Source organism: Eupeodes corollae, chromosome 3 (genome assembly GCF_945859685.1).
Source record: "Eupeodes corollae chromosome 3, idEupCoro1.1, whole genome shotgun sequence".
NCBI lineage: Eukaryota > Metazoa > Arthropoda > Insecta > Diptera > Syrphidae > Eupeodes > Eupeodes corollae.
The window spans coordinates 55,613,474-55,628,279 of record NC_079149.1 but is presented as its reverse complement, the minus strand read 5'-3'; the positions used below and the strand labels follow the sequence as shown (position 1 = coordinate 55,628,279).

Sequence of the window (14,806 nt, the reverse complement as noted above, 5' to 3'; positions counted from 1 at the left end):
AATTAAGTAATTTATTTTTTGACGAAACCTTCATCAAGTTGGCATTATTGTATGCTCAAAAATCTTCAGCAAGTTGGCAATTTTGAAATTATATTGTCACAATATTTAATGTATAATTGTAGAAATAAGGTAGTTATAAATGTTCGAACATTTTGAACTTCCGATAGTATTGTAATCTGTCCGATTTGTCCATACGCAGCTTTTTTTCTCGACTATATCTCAAGAACCAGTAAAGATATCGACTTTTAAATAAATGTTTGTAAGGAGGTAATAACACAGAAAGATACGGAAAGAACCCCTAAAACATTGAGCAGGTGGTTTTATGTTGGTTAACCCTAAATATCTGAAGAACCAATAACGTTAGCGACTTGACTTAAATTTTATATTATATGATTTAAAAATGTTAAGTATTGACTTCAAATCTAATTTCATCTTATAGAAAATATAAGATGCAACAGTCTGGTTTTTTGTACAACTTAAAATCTACAAAAAAAGTACGCAAAATATGTATTGTAAAAATTGATTTTTGATTTTCAATTCCTCCTAAATATATGAAGGTATTGACTTCAAAATGATTTTATGTTGTGCTAAATTAAAAAAAAAAAAAATCTAATCTATATTTCTTTATATCAGAAATAAAACTTTTAAGACTAAAAATCTCATTAAAAAATAGATTTTGAAATCAAACCATTTCATCATATTTGCAATATATTTCAATTCAACTGACAACTTTTTTAAACAACCAAAAATTGATAAGAAATGGTTTCCGACTTAAGTATTAGGAAAACAAGTAAAGATACGTATTAACTTCAAAATACTTATCTCACACAAAATATTGTTATGAATATTTTGTTAAAGTAAAACCAAGACAAATCAACAATCGGCATCTTCTCTAAGCGTTGTTGCCAGCGTTGTTCAAAGAAAGAATAAAACTAATAATCTGTCAAATCAGACATGAGCTAAGTTTTACCATTCAGAAAATAAGCAGTTAAAAAAAAACTAAAAAAAACTAAAAAGACCATTCAGGAAATAAGCAGTTAAAAAAAAATCTAAAAAAAATCCTATATATAAAATTACTACATTTAAATTTTTTGTTATAAATTCCGTCATTAATATTCTTAATTTATCGCAGCCTCAATTTTATGCACGTAGTAAAGTTCTTCCAGTTTCCAACATATAAAACCATTTCAATATGATGTAAGCTACTTTTATTAAAACCAAATTGTGTAGAACACTTAATTCACTCTTATATAAAACAATACACAAATATGGAAAAACTCTGGGAAAGAATTTAATGGAATAAACTAAAATCTTGTATCTATAATGCAATATATGTATTTATATTTCCTCTGTTCAGTTTACAAATTAAAATAGTTCAAATGCATTAGGTTGGTATTGAGTTTGGCCTACATGAAAGGTTGCACAGATGAACTGGCTTTTTCTAACAATCGCGTATGTTCTCATGTCAACTTCCTGTATAATCTTGTATAAATTGGACTTCACAGTATCGATTTTATCATAGGTATATCTATTTGGTTTATGATAAATTAATAGATCTAAATATAGATTGGTGACCCTTTAAGTAAACTGATGTTGATTGTTTCCTCTAATTTATTGATATGTATTTACAAAAAAAAACACAAGTCTTATGTTAAGAAATTTGACGTAAGCATTAACAGTAAACACTTTCCCCATTTACGTCATTTCTTAGTAATATGTTTTTCCATTTAAGGACTCATTCATAAAAAAAGAGAAAATAGTCTTTAAGTTGAATGAATTATTATGAATCTATTTGTTCTATTTATAACTGTTTCTGTTTTATCTAAAAATAGAATTAAATTAAAATTTCCAAACAAGCCAATGACGCTCCGGTCCTAATAAAATCATTCAAATAAGAAATTAAGATTGTAAATACAAATTTAAATGTAGGTATGTGCACAGGTTTGCAAGTATTTGAAAAGTAAATGCGTCAAATTGTCTATTTTTCTGTTGAATATTAGAATATGCAAAAAAGTAGAAAATTATTCCTTGTTATTCATTTTGGGGCACTAGGGTGTTAAAATGTTCTCATAAATTAAATAGTTTATTGCGAAGTACGTAGAAATCTATTGAATGATTTTGTTTACAAATTTTGTCTGTCAACATCCGTTTTGAATAATCATATCATCACCATAATTAAACCTTAGGATATACGAGACAAACAAATACAAATACTTCGTTTTCTGAATGGATTACTATCTTTTGTATAAGAAAAACTTTTCCAATGGCTTTTGATGGCCTTAATTTAAATCTTACTATTAATGTTCCACGTCTGATTTTTGAGATGTTATTTTTTAAAATTCGAAAAATACTTATGTAAGACTTCAAATTTTTGAAGTAGTTTTTTTCAATATTAAGTTTAAATATTTATATTATTCAAAAAATCTTTATAAATTGATAGATTTGAACTATAATAAAAAAAAGAGTCTGGGATGCGACCCACATTGATAATTTCCCATCCCGTCTGTCGATTTGTCTTGCTTAAAAAATTGTCTATATGTACTCGTATCAATTTTTACCAAATTTGCGTACTTTTTATATAAAAATTACTTAATATCGAAAACAATATTTTCTGTGAAATAAAATAAGTTTGAAGCCAATGTTTTGAAAAGATATTTGAGTCGAAAATCAATTTTTACCAACTTATTAATTTTTTTTAGGTTTTTATTTAAAAAGAAAAAACTGTCAATTCGATTTTCTCAACATTTTTCAGAATGTTGAAAACAATATTTCTTATAAGATAAAATAAGATTGAAGACCAAATTTTAAGTTTTTGAAAAGATATTTGAATCGATATTCACTTTTTACCAATTTTGAGTAATGTTTTGTTTTGGATTTTTATTTTTTATAAAAAAAACTGTCAATTCAATTTTTCTCAAAATTTTACAAGATGTCAAAAACATTATTTTTCGTTGCACAAAATTGTTTTGGAGATGAAATCATATTTTAGTCTTAACATTTTGGAGGTGACAAATTTTTTTTCAGTTTTTATGATTTATAAAATAAACCGTTAAATGGAATTTTTCCAAAAAATATATTTGTTTGGTATCACGTTACAGTTATTATATAAAAGAAAATTCAAAGCCAAGATTGGAATTTAAGACAAAAAAGTTTTTGTTTGCGCTGCCAAAAGGAAACGTTATTTTGCCGACCAGTGTTATCTGAGCCGTTTCGTTTTTAAAAAAGAACTTCAAATAGGACGGTGCTATGTTAACAAATATACCTCCAACATTGTTTGGCTAAGTAAAAAAAAAAAAAGATTAGGAGTGTTAGCTAAGTTTATAAGCAGAAAAATGTTTGGTCTAAAATAAGCTCATATGCGGAACAGTTTCCCGCTTAAGTTCACAATTTTAACTTGTGTTGAAAATAAATTTGTAATGTCTTGTTATCGGTGCTTATTTAACATTCCCGTAATTAAAAAAAATATTATTCTTTATTTCAGATGATGACGTGGTGGTTCACAACATTTATGGCTCCTGCAATCAAAGCTAAGGTTCACTCTTTACCTGGTGTTGAGCACTTGTACTCTGCTATCTCCAAGGATCAATTAGAAATTCCCGCATATATTACTGAATATGATATGGCTGTAAGTTAATACTAAAATCATGTATCACTATTTATTTATCAAAAATTTGTTTTCTTCCTTATCTAGACAAATGGGCTTCACTACTTTACCCCTGTTCAAACGCCCACATAGGCCAGACTACTTGCTTGAAACGATCAAAATATGAAAGTTATTATTTAAATTTTAAGTCAATAATATATTTCGTACTTATTATTATGTATTATGTTTCAATATATGTATGTTTTATTTTCTTTGTAACTTTAACTTTAGTTTATTCATTATAGCTTAACAGACAAACAAAACAAAAATACCTAATCTACTAATTTGGATATAAAAATAAATTAATTTAAAACTTAAAAAGATTTTTAAAAAATATGCTTCTAGGAACAGTGAATACCAATAGATTATGTAGGTGATAAATCATTCTTATGATGGTAGAGAGTACATACTAATTTAAACACAAAAAAAAAAACAAAAATGAAATCGTTATATAAAAAAATTATTAAAATAATGAAAAAAAAAATTGTTATTGCTAAATACGGATCCATACAATCGAATTGAGATTAAAATAAAAACACGTTATATCGTATTAAAAATAGTTAACAAAAACCAAAAGAAAATAATCAATGGCAACATTGTTCGATATTATAAAAGTCCCCACTAGAAAAACACACTGCTCATCATCTATTCGGAACGAGAACTTTGGCTCTTCCTTTCAATTGCTTACATGTAAATATATAACAAACAAAATGTCATTGCAATCACAACAATCTCTGAATGATCAATTACCGCAGTAACACTCAGGGCGATTGGTTTTTAATGGTAATGAATAAAAATGCTAAACAAAAATTGAATACAATACAAAAATATGTTGACCTATATTTACAAGCGACGTATATTAATAAAATAAATTTAACAAAAACAAAAATAAATGTAATGCAATTGAAAACAAAAATATAAATAAATTAACTGAAAATAGAACATAAAATAAATATAAAATTATATTTTATACAAAACCTTGCTACGGTAGAACATAGACAAAAAATATCCTAAACATTTATTCACACATATCGTCAGCTTATTCGCTCAAGTTGTTACAACATTTTTGTTATAAATAAAACTGCAAAAACTCCCCCTCCATTTAAGAACAACTACTTAGATCTATAGTGTCAAAAAAAAAAGAAACAAAACATTTGTATTCATTTAAATGTTTCGTTCAGTCCAATTGCTCAACTGAAATGGCTATTGGAAAGTATTAGCCAAAACTAGAAAAACTTTATTGAAAGCCGTACTTAATTTGGTGTGAATATCCGCTTTTTTAACAAATGCTCAGCTAATCCTTACACTTGAAATCATATTGAGACGCTTTTGAGCAGCCTGACACCAAAAAAAAGTGAATTCCTTTTGTGAGGGAGGCAATTCTTCTTGAATGGCGTTAAGAACTAGAGGAGTAAACAAATCTTCCAAATTTGTGTAATTCTAAATAAATTGAAAGTTCACACCAAAGTACAGTATTCTCCCTAAAAAAATATAAATATACATTCTATTCTAGCCCAAATTTTTCGAGCAAATTATTTTTGTAAGGAACTTTCCAATTTGATTTTTAAACCGATAATTTTAGCACGTATGTAAAATTTCAAAAAATCTTGTTATTACTCAAAACCAAGTAAAACTAATTTAGCGTGCCAAGTCAATAACATACAAATTATAAAAATAAAATGAAATTTATTTCAAATTTCTTTTAAATTCCTAAATATTTCTATAGAATTTTGGTTAAACATTAAAATTTAGAGAAGAAAAGAAACTTTTTGAACTTAGCATTCGATTTAGCCAATGTATCTATTAAAACAACAAAACAAAAACAAAAAAAACAATGCAAATAAACAAATATGATTATTACGAAATTGGCCTTAAATAGAAATATTATGAAAGCATGAAATAAAAAAATAAATACAAAAATCCCAACGTTAATAGACAAAAATAAAATAAAAATAATAGTAAAACGCAAAAATAAACATAGAATAACCTTAATTTATCGATAATGAATTTATTGTTGCATACTATTTAATGGTAGTAATGAATCGTTCCACCAAGTATTAAATAAAAACAATAAAAATAAAAAAAAAAACGTGAATAAAAAATAAAGTTACTATATTTGCATTGAACATAAAAAATTGTACTATTATAGTTCTCTCATTCAAAAAACAAAAAAACTTATATTGTATAATATTTTCTCTCATTTAATAAAAAATAAACAACAAAGAAAAACATTTATAAATGGAAACTTTTTAATCGTCTTTTAACAAAAAAAAAATAAAAAGTAGGTGTTGATAATGTTTTTGTTATATTTACATACTTAAGTTTTGTTATTTCATAAAAGGTAAAAACTAATACCTTAAAAGATTTCTTTTGTTAAAGAACTAAAGTTTCGTAAGTAAGAAATATATTTTAAATTTTATTTTCTCTAGAAAACTTTTAGCAGTGTTTTTTAATTAAATTATTCCATTTCGCACATTTTCATTCTTATTATTCGTACCTAGATAAAATGTGTTTTAACAAAATTAATTAAAAGTAAATTAAACAAAAATTGAAAAAAAAAGAAACGAAAATTATTATGATGATAAAATGCTGAAAGAACTAGCAAAAGTCTATAAGAAATTGTTATGTTTTTCTCCTTTTACTCTAGCGTAGGTTGTCGATATTATATTAATAATAATGAAATATAAAAGAAAAATCATTGTTTTTGTATATATATACAATTTAATAATAAAATAAACAATTTATAATTCGGTTGCGGAAGTTATTCATTTTGTTTTCATTCTTTATTTTTAAAGTTGTTAGTTTTAGTTAAGCGGTTATCTCTAGAAAAAGTTTATAAATTCGACGACGCACTATATCGCAGCACCTCTCTCACCTTTCAACTTAATCTTAAAATTTTGATTTGATTATAATGCAGACAAATAATGTCTTTTCAACATATCATCGTTTCGGATTGTCCAAAAACTATTAATTTGCAAATTAGAACATTAATCACTGTCAAACATAATGTTATCAACTATTTGGCCTTTATATACGCGACTTAATTCAAAACGATCTAAATAAAATGTTGTGAAATGTCTAACATGAACATTATTTTTGAAATCTTATTGCTTTTTAGTAGGGTAAAGTCAGTTTGTTTAAAAAAACATTAATGCAAAAAATGGGAGCTTTTAAACGAGCATATAAAACACCTCTAGGGCTCTAGGTATAGGAAATTTGTATTTTAGAGTCCTTGCTGATGTTAAATTTCAGTGTGGCAGGTTCAGCTTCGGACTTAGTATCGATGATGCCACAATTTTGAAAAAGCATCAATAATTTGTTCATGTAAATTTGTGTGACATCAGTTAAAACTTAAACGAAATCAAAACATCACAGTGTTCATTATTAATTTAATAGTCTTTAATAAGACTTTGATATTACTGATCTTATAAAAGTATTCTAACAAAAAATGATGTACATATAAATGTTTTTCCAATCCAACATTAATGAGCTCTGAACAGATACTTACAAATGTTGTATGTTTTTTTTTCTTAATCGAAAATGTCTGTTCTTGTTGCCGTATCATTATTGATAGCGATACGAAGCAAAGGGTCAAAAAAGCCAAACCACTTCAAATATCTGTAGATGTTGCTGAAAGAATAAAAAAATGTTACACAGTTCTGATCAATAATTTTAAAATAATATTCCATCGCTGCGCTAGCTGTCGGACGTACATAATACAAGTGTTCGTTATTTTAAATAACATTGGAAATAAAATCGAACGTAATAAAATCTAGTTAATCAAGAATATCCAATTAAGTTGCAATTAATATTTTATAGCAAATAATTACCAAAGACATGTTTAAAATTCAATGGGCTCCACTTAACACACCACTAAGAAGACGAATGCAAACATTAGTTGTTGGAATCTACATGTTAAGTTTGTTTATTTTTGGATTGTACTCGTACCTGATTTGTGGACTCGTAATTGTGAGTTTAAATAATTTTCAAAAGTTTAACAATTAATTTTCAAAATTGTGTACTGTAAAAAAACAGAAGAAACGAAGCATTACGAATTCAAAATCGTCAGTTATTTGTCTTAAACTAGTGGATTTTCTTTTAAATTATTTGGAAGTTAATAAAATCGTAATATTTGATGTTTACCAACAACATGTTTAAAATTCAATGGGCTCCAATTAATATACCACCAAGAAGACGACTGCAAACATTTTTTATCGGAATTTACGTGTTAAGTTTGTTTATGTTCGGATTATATTCGTACCTGATTTGTGGACTCGTAATTGTGAGTTTAATTAAGTTTCGAGAGTTTTACAATTATTTTCGAAAATTGTGTACCGTTAAAAAATAAATTAATAGAAACTCAAACATTAGGAATTCATTTCAAATAATTTTTAAACTATCAAACTATCTGGTAACAATTTATTAAGTGATGAATTCTAAATAGTAATGTTTTAAATTATCAGACAACAAAATTGAAACTTTGTGCTAGGTGTAAGACCATCTTTAATTGAAAACCAATTGTAATTGAAAATAGTCATGTCTCTTTTTGACTTATGGCTTGTAATCCCAATGAATGGGAACCAACCTTGACATTCAATGTTGACCAAGAGAGTTGGTGCCTCTTTTTGGAGCAGACAATTGTTCTCAACGCATACTTTGTCGGAAGTTCATGTTGCATCCGAGGTATTTGTTTTGGTGTTGAACTAACTAAAAAAAAATACAAATTTCACAAAAAGGAGGTGCTTTCTCAGCTAATCGGGATAACACCTGTAAGCAAAAATCTTCAGAATTGTATAAAATCGTAGAATGTTCCGCTTTGTACAGATTCTAAAGATTGTAACAGCAAGAGCTATCCGTTGATGAAGATAAAAATCCATAGTTATTGCCAAAAAGTACTTACAGATTGACACTTTATATTGAAATTTGATCTTTTTTTGGTAACTTCGGAATCAATTTCTTAATGATTATGAAAGTTTTAACTAGAAACGGTTATTAGTCTTAAGTGTTTGAAATACATCAACTTAAAATTTGTCTGAGTAAACAAATTGATTATTTTTAAAGATCTAAATAAAAAAAAAAAAACATTTTTCAATTTTTTTAAACCCAGAAAATTACTTTCATTTTGTTAGAAAGCTTATTTCGTTTAAACTATTTAATACATTTCTAGTTAAGAAAAGAACACATAATAGTAAAGCAAAAAATCGAAAATGACATTATGACAAAGTCAATTCCCTCAAAAAAGACTTTAATCTTTTAGATTTTTTTGAAGGTTTGAATTTATTGGCACAAAATTTCTAAGCATTTCAGGGTTTAACAACTTACTAGTTAGCAATTTACTAAGGGTGTCCAAAATTTTAAACATTTCTTTTCGTTTGCCTAACTAGTAAGTTGCTAATGGTCGTATTCACAAAGCTAGTGGCTACATAGTCAAGGGATTCTGATTGGCTAAATGTAACTACAAACGTAGTTGAAATTTCCCCTTGGACGTAGTGTACAAATTTCGGCTATAAAGTTAGTGCGCACTGGTTTTGACGTTTCACAATCAGCTGCTCGGTAACACCTCAAGAATTCAATATGAAATAAATCTTTCGGAATTTTAATACAAATATAAATCAATCATTTTATATATTCTATTTGGTTTTATTGAATTTAAAAAAAAAAAAACTATTTAAGTTCTGAAAACACAAATGTTTCTTATTTTATATATTTGTATTTGTCATTAATATGACAGTTCCACATTGACTAGCTTTTTGAATGCGCCCAATGAGCTCTTATTACAAAGCTAACAACTAAACAATAAACATATCTAAAAATTGACAGTTCATAAAAATATACAATGCAAATACGCTTAAACGGACTGATTAATTGAAATGCCCAACTGTTAACTAGGCCATCCATTCACTGTCCTTATAAGAATAATTATCATGGATTTAGCAAACTGCTAAAAGTTAAAGCAGCCATTTTGTGATTTGAACTTAAGTAAATCGTTAAGAGAAAGTAAAAAGCTAAAATTAAACTAGGTAAATCATCTTTTAAGCTTAATAAATTGCTAAAAATGGCTTTAACATTTTACTAAATCGTTTTAAAATGTGCGCCATTAATTTGTAATTCAATTCTTTCACAATATACTAAATTATAATAATACAATGTACTAAAACTAAACAAACAAATTTAATAAAATTATAAGTACACTCTAGCACTTAAAAAATGAAAGTAATATGCGAAAGTAAATATATGTATATAATGGAATGATGAAAATAATTGCTAAAATAACAATCTTTCGTATATTAAACATTTTTTTCAATTAATAATGATTTCAAATATAAAATGGCTTGCGTTTTAAGTGAATATTTTTTTGAAAATTGTTAGTAAATATTTTTTTTTTATTTTCATCGATAATTTTTCAATATACATACATTCCGCTTCAACTGAATAAGCACAAACATTTTCAAAAATAGTTTTTATATTTTTTCTAAATATCTATCGATGCTAACAACTCCCGGTGTTAAGAAAAAAAAATATCCAAATAAAACTACGAGTCTTGTTTTAGCCCACATTTTAAGTCACCTGAATAGGTACGACAACTTAATCGTTGTTTATAAGCGTTTTTAAGTACTGGATAATTTAAATCAACAATTGTATTGTTTTGAGTGAAATGAAATTTATTATCTAAAATTGTAAGACCAATCGGTAGATCTCTATGCCTTAGCAGGGTTTCAAAAGCTAACATCGTTTAATTAGACACCAAGACTTCGACGGACGGACGTGCAACAGCTGATAAAATTGGCCGGAGTCCTAATGGCTTTTTTTCTTACTTAAAGAATAAAGATTAGCACAAATTAAACATTAAGGAAGCTAAAAAGAACTGCAAAAACGAGCAATTAAAGGTGTGCATGTGAGTCTTGTGATTCTCGGGCAAAATTGCGGCAAACCCAAGTCTCTCAACTGTTCTAAGAGTTATTAAAATTCGAGCCATGTTAAGCTAATTAAGCTTAGAGTTTTTCGAGACTCAAGTAAACTTAGAAAATAATGGTATCACGTGGATTTTCAAACGACAAAACTATTTAATTTCGGTTTCCCTGATGGGTCAATCATTTTCACGATTTAAGGATATAAAAAAGGTGTTAAAAGCTTCATCACAACTTTGAAAGAGGTGTTGTTATATTGAAAGCTGTAAGTTATTATGGAACAATTAAGTTTAAGGTGTTTACATCAAAAATTACTGCAACTGGGTGTAAGGGAATTCTGGAAAGACATTTTCTAAATAATTTAATAATTTTTTGACCCATAAACTTGACCTACCAACATGATAAGGTTTCTTTTTACTCGGTGCGCATAACTTAGACAGAAGAGCAAATATTAGCTCTTCCTTCAATAACTGCCGTACTCATCTGATCTTAACATTATGAAATAAACTTTGGAAGGTGTACAAACAATTGATGGGGGTGGTCGTCAGTTTAAATACAAAAAATCTTTAATTTCTGCAATTTAGCTAGCGAAACATCGTTGAACAATATCAAAAGGCTGAATCTTGAAAAGAAAACTGATTGATCTATCAAGATTAAAGCTGCGATCCTACAGATTGACTGAAAAACATGCATAATTATGACAAATTGGTAAAACAATTCGATTTTTCTTACGAAAACCCATGAAGGAATATGTTTTTGATTTTAATATGAAATGGAATTTACAAATTGATTTTATTTTTGTCATTGTGCTCTTTTTTAATTTGCATAATTATTTTGTTTGTGAATTATTAGCAAATGAAAAAAAATTATTTTTATTTTATTAAATAGTTAAGCCAAGGAAAAAAAACATAACTTAGACATTGGATAGGTTCAGCCGATTAAAGGGACTTAAAAGATTCGCCAGCTGCCAAAAAATAGCCTTCCAATTAAGTCAAATTTATTGGAAAGTAAACTGCAAAGTTAGTTAAGAGGATTCTCCCTAACTATCAATTTAACTCTGCTTATGTTAAAATGACAGTTCATCATAATTTTTATTCAACTGAACGCTAAACTTTATTACTCTGTGATTTATTTATTTGCTACACAATTCTTTTTGATGTTTTAAACACAAATTACAGGTCTAAATAGAATTGTAGCTTGCCTGATGAGTGTTTTGTAGACAGTTGTGTTTTTGGTAGTTTTTGTACGATCAACTGAATGTAGAAATTATTGAAGTAAAGTTCCGACTTTTAAGTTTATGACATTAGTCAAAATGTTCAAAGAACGCAGGTGATGCTATAAAGTCTTATTTTGTCTGAACCTGCTTATTTTTCATTAATTTTAAATTTAAATAATTCAATAATTATAAAAAAAAAACAAAAACAATATGGTTAATAATAAGACTCTTTTTTAATTATCATCTTTCTTTTCAGTATTTTGGAAACATTTATTTGAAAGCGTTGTTTATAACATATGTCTTTTGGATTTTGTATGATAAAAATCGGATCCATAACTGTAATCGAGGTCCGGGGTAAGTAATCCGTACTATATACATACATAGAAAAACTATATTTACAATCCTGTTTTTAATATTGGGTAGTGTAAGATGGATGAGAGACAGTTTCTTTGGGAGGCAAATTCGAGAATATTTTCCAGTTGAATTGGTGAAAACGGCTGAGCTACATCCAAATAAGAATTATCTTTTGGCATGCTTTCCACATGGAGTTATAAGGTATGTTCTATTATAAATTTGAAGCAACCACTTCACCAATATGAACTTAAATTTTTTTTTAGTTTTGGCTTCTTTACAAACATGTGTTCCGATATAACTAAATGGAATGCATTATTTCCAAAAGTTCGAGTTCATCTGGCAACACTTGGAATGCATTTTAATTCACCATTTTGGCGCGAAGTTATACGATCATGGGGAATGATTTCTGTCGGTAGAGATTCTCTTTTAAGACATCTCAAAATTTCAAACGATCCGGATGCGCCTGTAAACAGCGATGGTTATTGTGCTAGTGCTGTCGCTGTTATAGTTGGTGGCTCTGAAGAAGCTTTGGATGCAAGACCTGGCAATTATGTTTTAACACTCAAGAACCGAAAGGGATTCATTAAGGTTGCAATGCAGTCAGGGTAAGCCTGTAGAACATTTAAATTAATTCTTAAAATATTTTTTATTTTTTAACAATAGTGCTGCTATTGTCCCAGTGTTTTCATTTGGTGAAAATGACTTATTCGATCAAATCAAAAACCCTCCACAATCGAAAGTAAGAAAAATACAAAATTTCATAAAAGAAAAAACAGGCATACCACCTTTAATGGTTCTAGGCAGGGGATTTTTCCAGTATAGTTTTGGTCTCATCCCACAACGTAAACGCATTGTTCAAGTTGGTAAGTTATAAATTGGGAGAAATGTATTTTTAAAGTTCGGGAAATAAACACATTTATTTTTAGTTGGTTCCCCAATTGATGTACCCCAATGCAGTGATCCGGAACAAGAAGTTGTTGAGAAATATCACAGAATATTCATGGAAAGTTTGAATAGTCTTTTCGAGACACACAAAAGAAAGTACATAGAAAATGCAGATGAAATCAAATTAAGTTTTAAATGAGGTTTTGGAGTTAAAGATAACGCAGTATTGATGTTGTAATAGTCTCAGTTGTAAAAAGTATAATCACATATATTTTCATTAAAATCGAGATTTTTAAAAAAGTGAGCATTTGTTTCTAATAAAAAAAATTTCGCTTTCGCAAGGCTATCCGTTCTTTCAACACGTTCTACGTTGGGTCCTTCACAGCAATTCCTGCACTAAGTAACTATTTAACAGTTTTTCCTTCATCCTATCCTTTTTCGTCAAAAGCATGAAAAATCATACGTCAAGCAATCTGTTTTTAATTCTACCACTTGACCGTTATTTTACTTCTATTTTTTAACTCAACGTTCGCCATCTTCGAAGCACGAAGCATATAAATATTGTATAGTATTTCTAATTTATTTGAATGCTAGTTTATATTTAGTTTGGCCCGTAGTTTGTGCACTCACTACATCTTGTTGGGCCCATTAATTGGAAGCTGTTACGTTATTGACGTCTGGAATTATCACCCGATAACATTTTTAAAAAGTCTAAAGGCATGAAATTACAAGACCTCGCTTCGCTGGCCAATAGTAATAAGCTATATTATAAATAACACGTGAACATTTTTTTTTTATTAACGTCTTTGTCGTTTTGTTAAAAATATACATCGTCCACATAAATATTTACCAATTCCAGCGCTACAAAATTTGTAATAATAGTTCGTTATATCAATCCATTCACGGTAATTGAAAGTTGAAAATGTTTTTTTGATGAAAATCCGGATTATTTCGATGCATTCCAAAGATCCCAATACCGAAGAAACGAATATAACATTGATGGTGATCTACTGGCCTTAGTGTAAATTGAACTTTGGAATTCTAAAGCTTTATGCAAAATTCGTTTTACTGTCGTGTGTGGAATTCCTACGTTTTCGTCAACACTAAACATTAACTTAACAATATGTATAATGATTTTGCCAAGTACAATTCTTTGTCTTCTAGTTACAATTTTTTTATAACTTACTTAGTTTCGGGAAACTCTCATAAGCTATTTATTAGCCTTCATTTGCATCTATATATATGAAATTTTGAACATACTTTGAATTTATTGCATTCACATTTTTGAAAAATAAATTTTAGTTAATTTTTATTTGATTGCAAAATCCGAACTTCGGTTTCAACTACCTGCTTAAATGTTGATGCTTGATATGATAGAACTGTTTAGACGACTGATTCATTACAAGAACAAAAAGAGCTTCCAATCCGTTTTGCCCTTTTCTGTTGAATATATATATACTTCTGCGTTTTTTAAAATATTTATTTGAACACGTAAAATATAATAACTCATGAAGAATTTTATTAAATATTATAAATATTTCAAGTGAATATTGAAGAAAGGGATTATAGAAGAAAAGCTACGTCACGAATTTAGACATCAATAAATAGCCCTATATATATATGTATGTACATACGTGTTTTTATCGAATTTAAAAAAATAATATCTCACAAAACTCACGAGTCAGAGTAATTTTGGAGCGAAGGCCCTTAAAAACCATTGGAAAAATACAATTTAGATGACAGGGACAAATTCTTGTCGCCCAGTGTAATTGGTAATTCTTGCACGATCAACTGGCGGTA

General features: G+C 27.8%; 2 protein-coding genes across 6 annotated transcripts in view; both read left to right on the top strand.

The window, feature by feature from the left end:
* Positions 1-6,407, top strand: part of LOC129949832 (protein GDAP2 homolog) — a 102,143-nt gene extending 95,736 nt beyond the window's left edge. For all 3 annotated transcript variants that reach the window (XM_056061494.1, XM_056061497.1, XM_056061496.1), the window contains 2 exons: positions 3,482-3,625; positions 3,692-6,407. In XM_056061494.1, the coding sequence (XP_055917469.1) occupies positions 3,482-3,625; positions 3,692-3,736 (189 nt within the window). In that variant the 3' untranslated portion in view covers positions 3,737-6,407. The remainder of the gene's footprint in view (positions 1-3,481; positions 3,626-3,691) is intronic.
* Positions 6,408-7,293: 886 nt separating this feature from the next.
* On the top strand, positions 7,294-13,310 carry LOC129949835 (diacylglycerol O-acyltransferase 2-like). 3 transcript variants are annotated; one of them, XM_056061505.1, is made up of 7 exons: positions 7,294-7,405; positions 7,463-7,612; positions 12,024-12,121; positions 12,191-12,322; positions 12,385-12,726; positions 12,785-12,984; positions 13,048-13,310. In XM_056061505.1, exons 2-7 carry the CDS (start codon positions 7,481-7,483, stop codon positions 13,203-13,205), a joined length of 1,062 nt encoding a protein of 353 aa, XP_055917480.1. In that variant the 5' UTR covers positions 7,294-7,405; positions 7,463-7,480; the 3' UTR covers positions 13,206-13,310. The 3 variants fall into 3 exon arrangements, with proteins under 3 accessions (XP_055917480.1, XP_055917479.1, XP_055917478.1); XM_056061504.1 differs by having other exon boundaries at positions 7,334-7,612; XM_056061503.1 differs by lacking the exons at positions 7,294-7,405; positions 7,463-7,612 and adding an exon at positions 7,619-7,925.
* Positions 13,311-14,806: the final 1,496 nt, after the last annotated feature.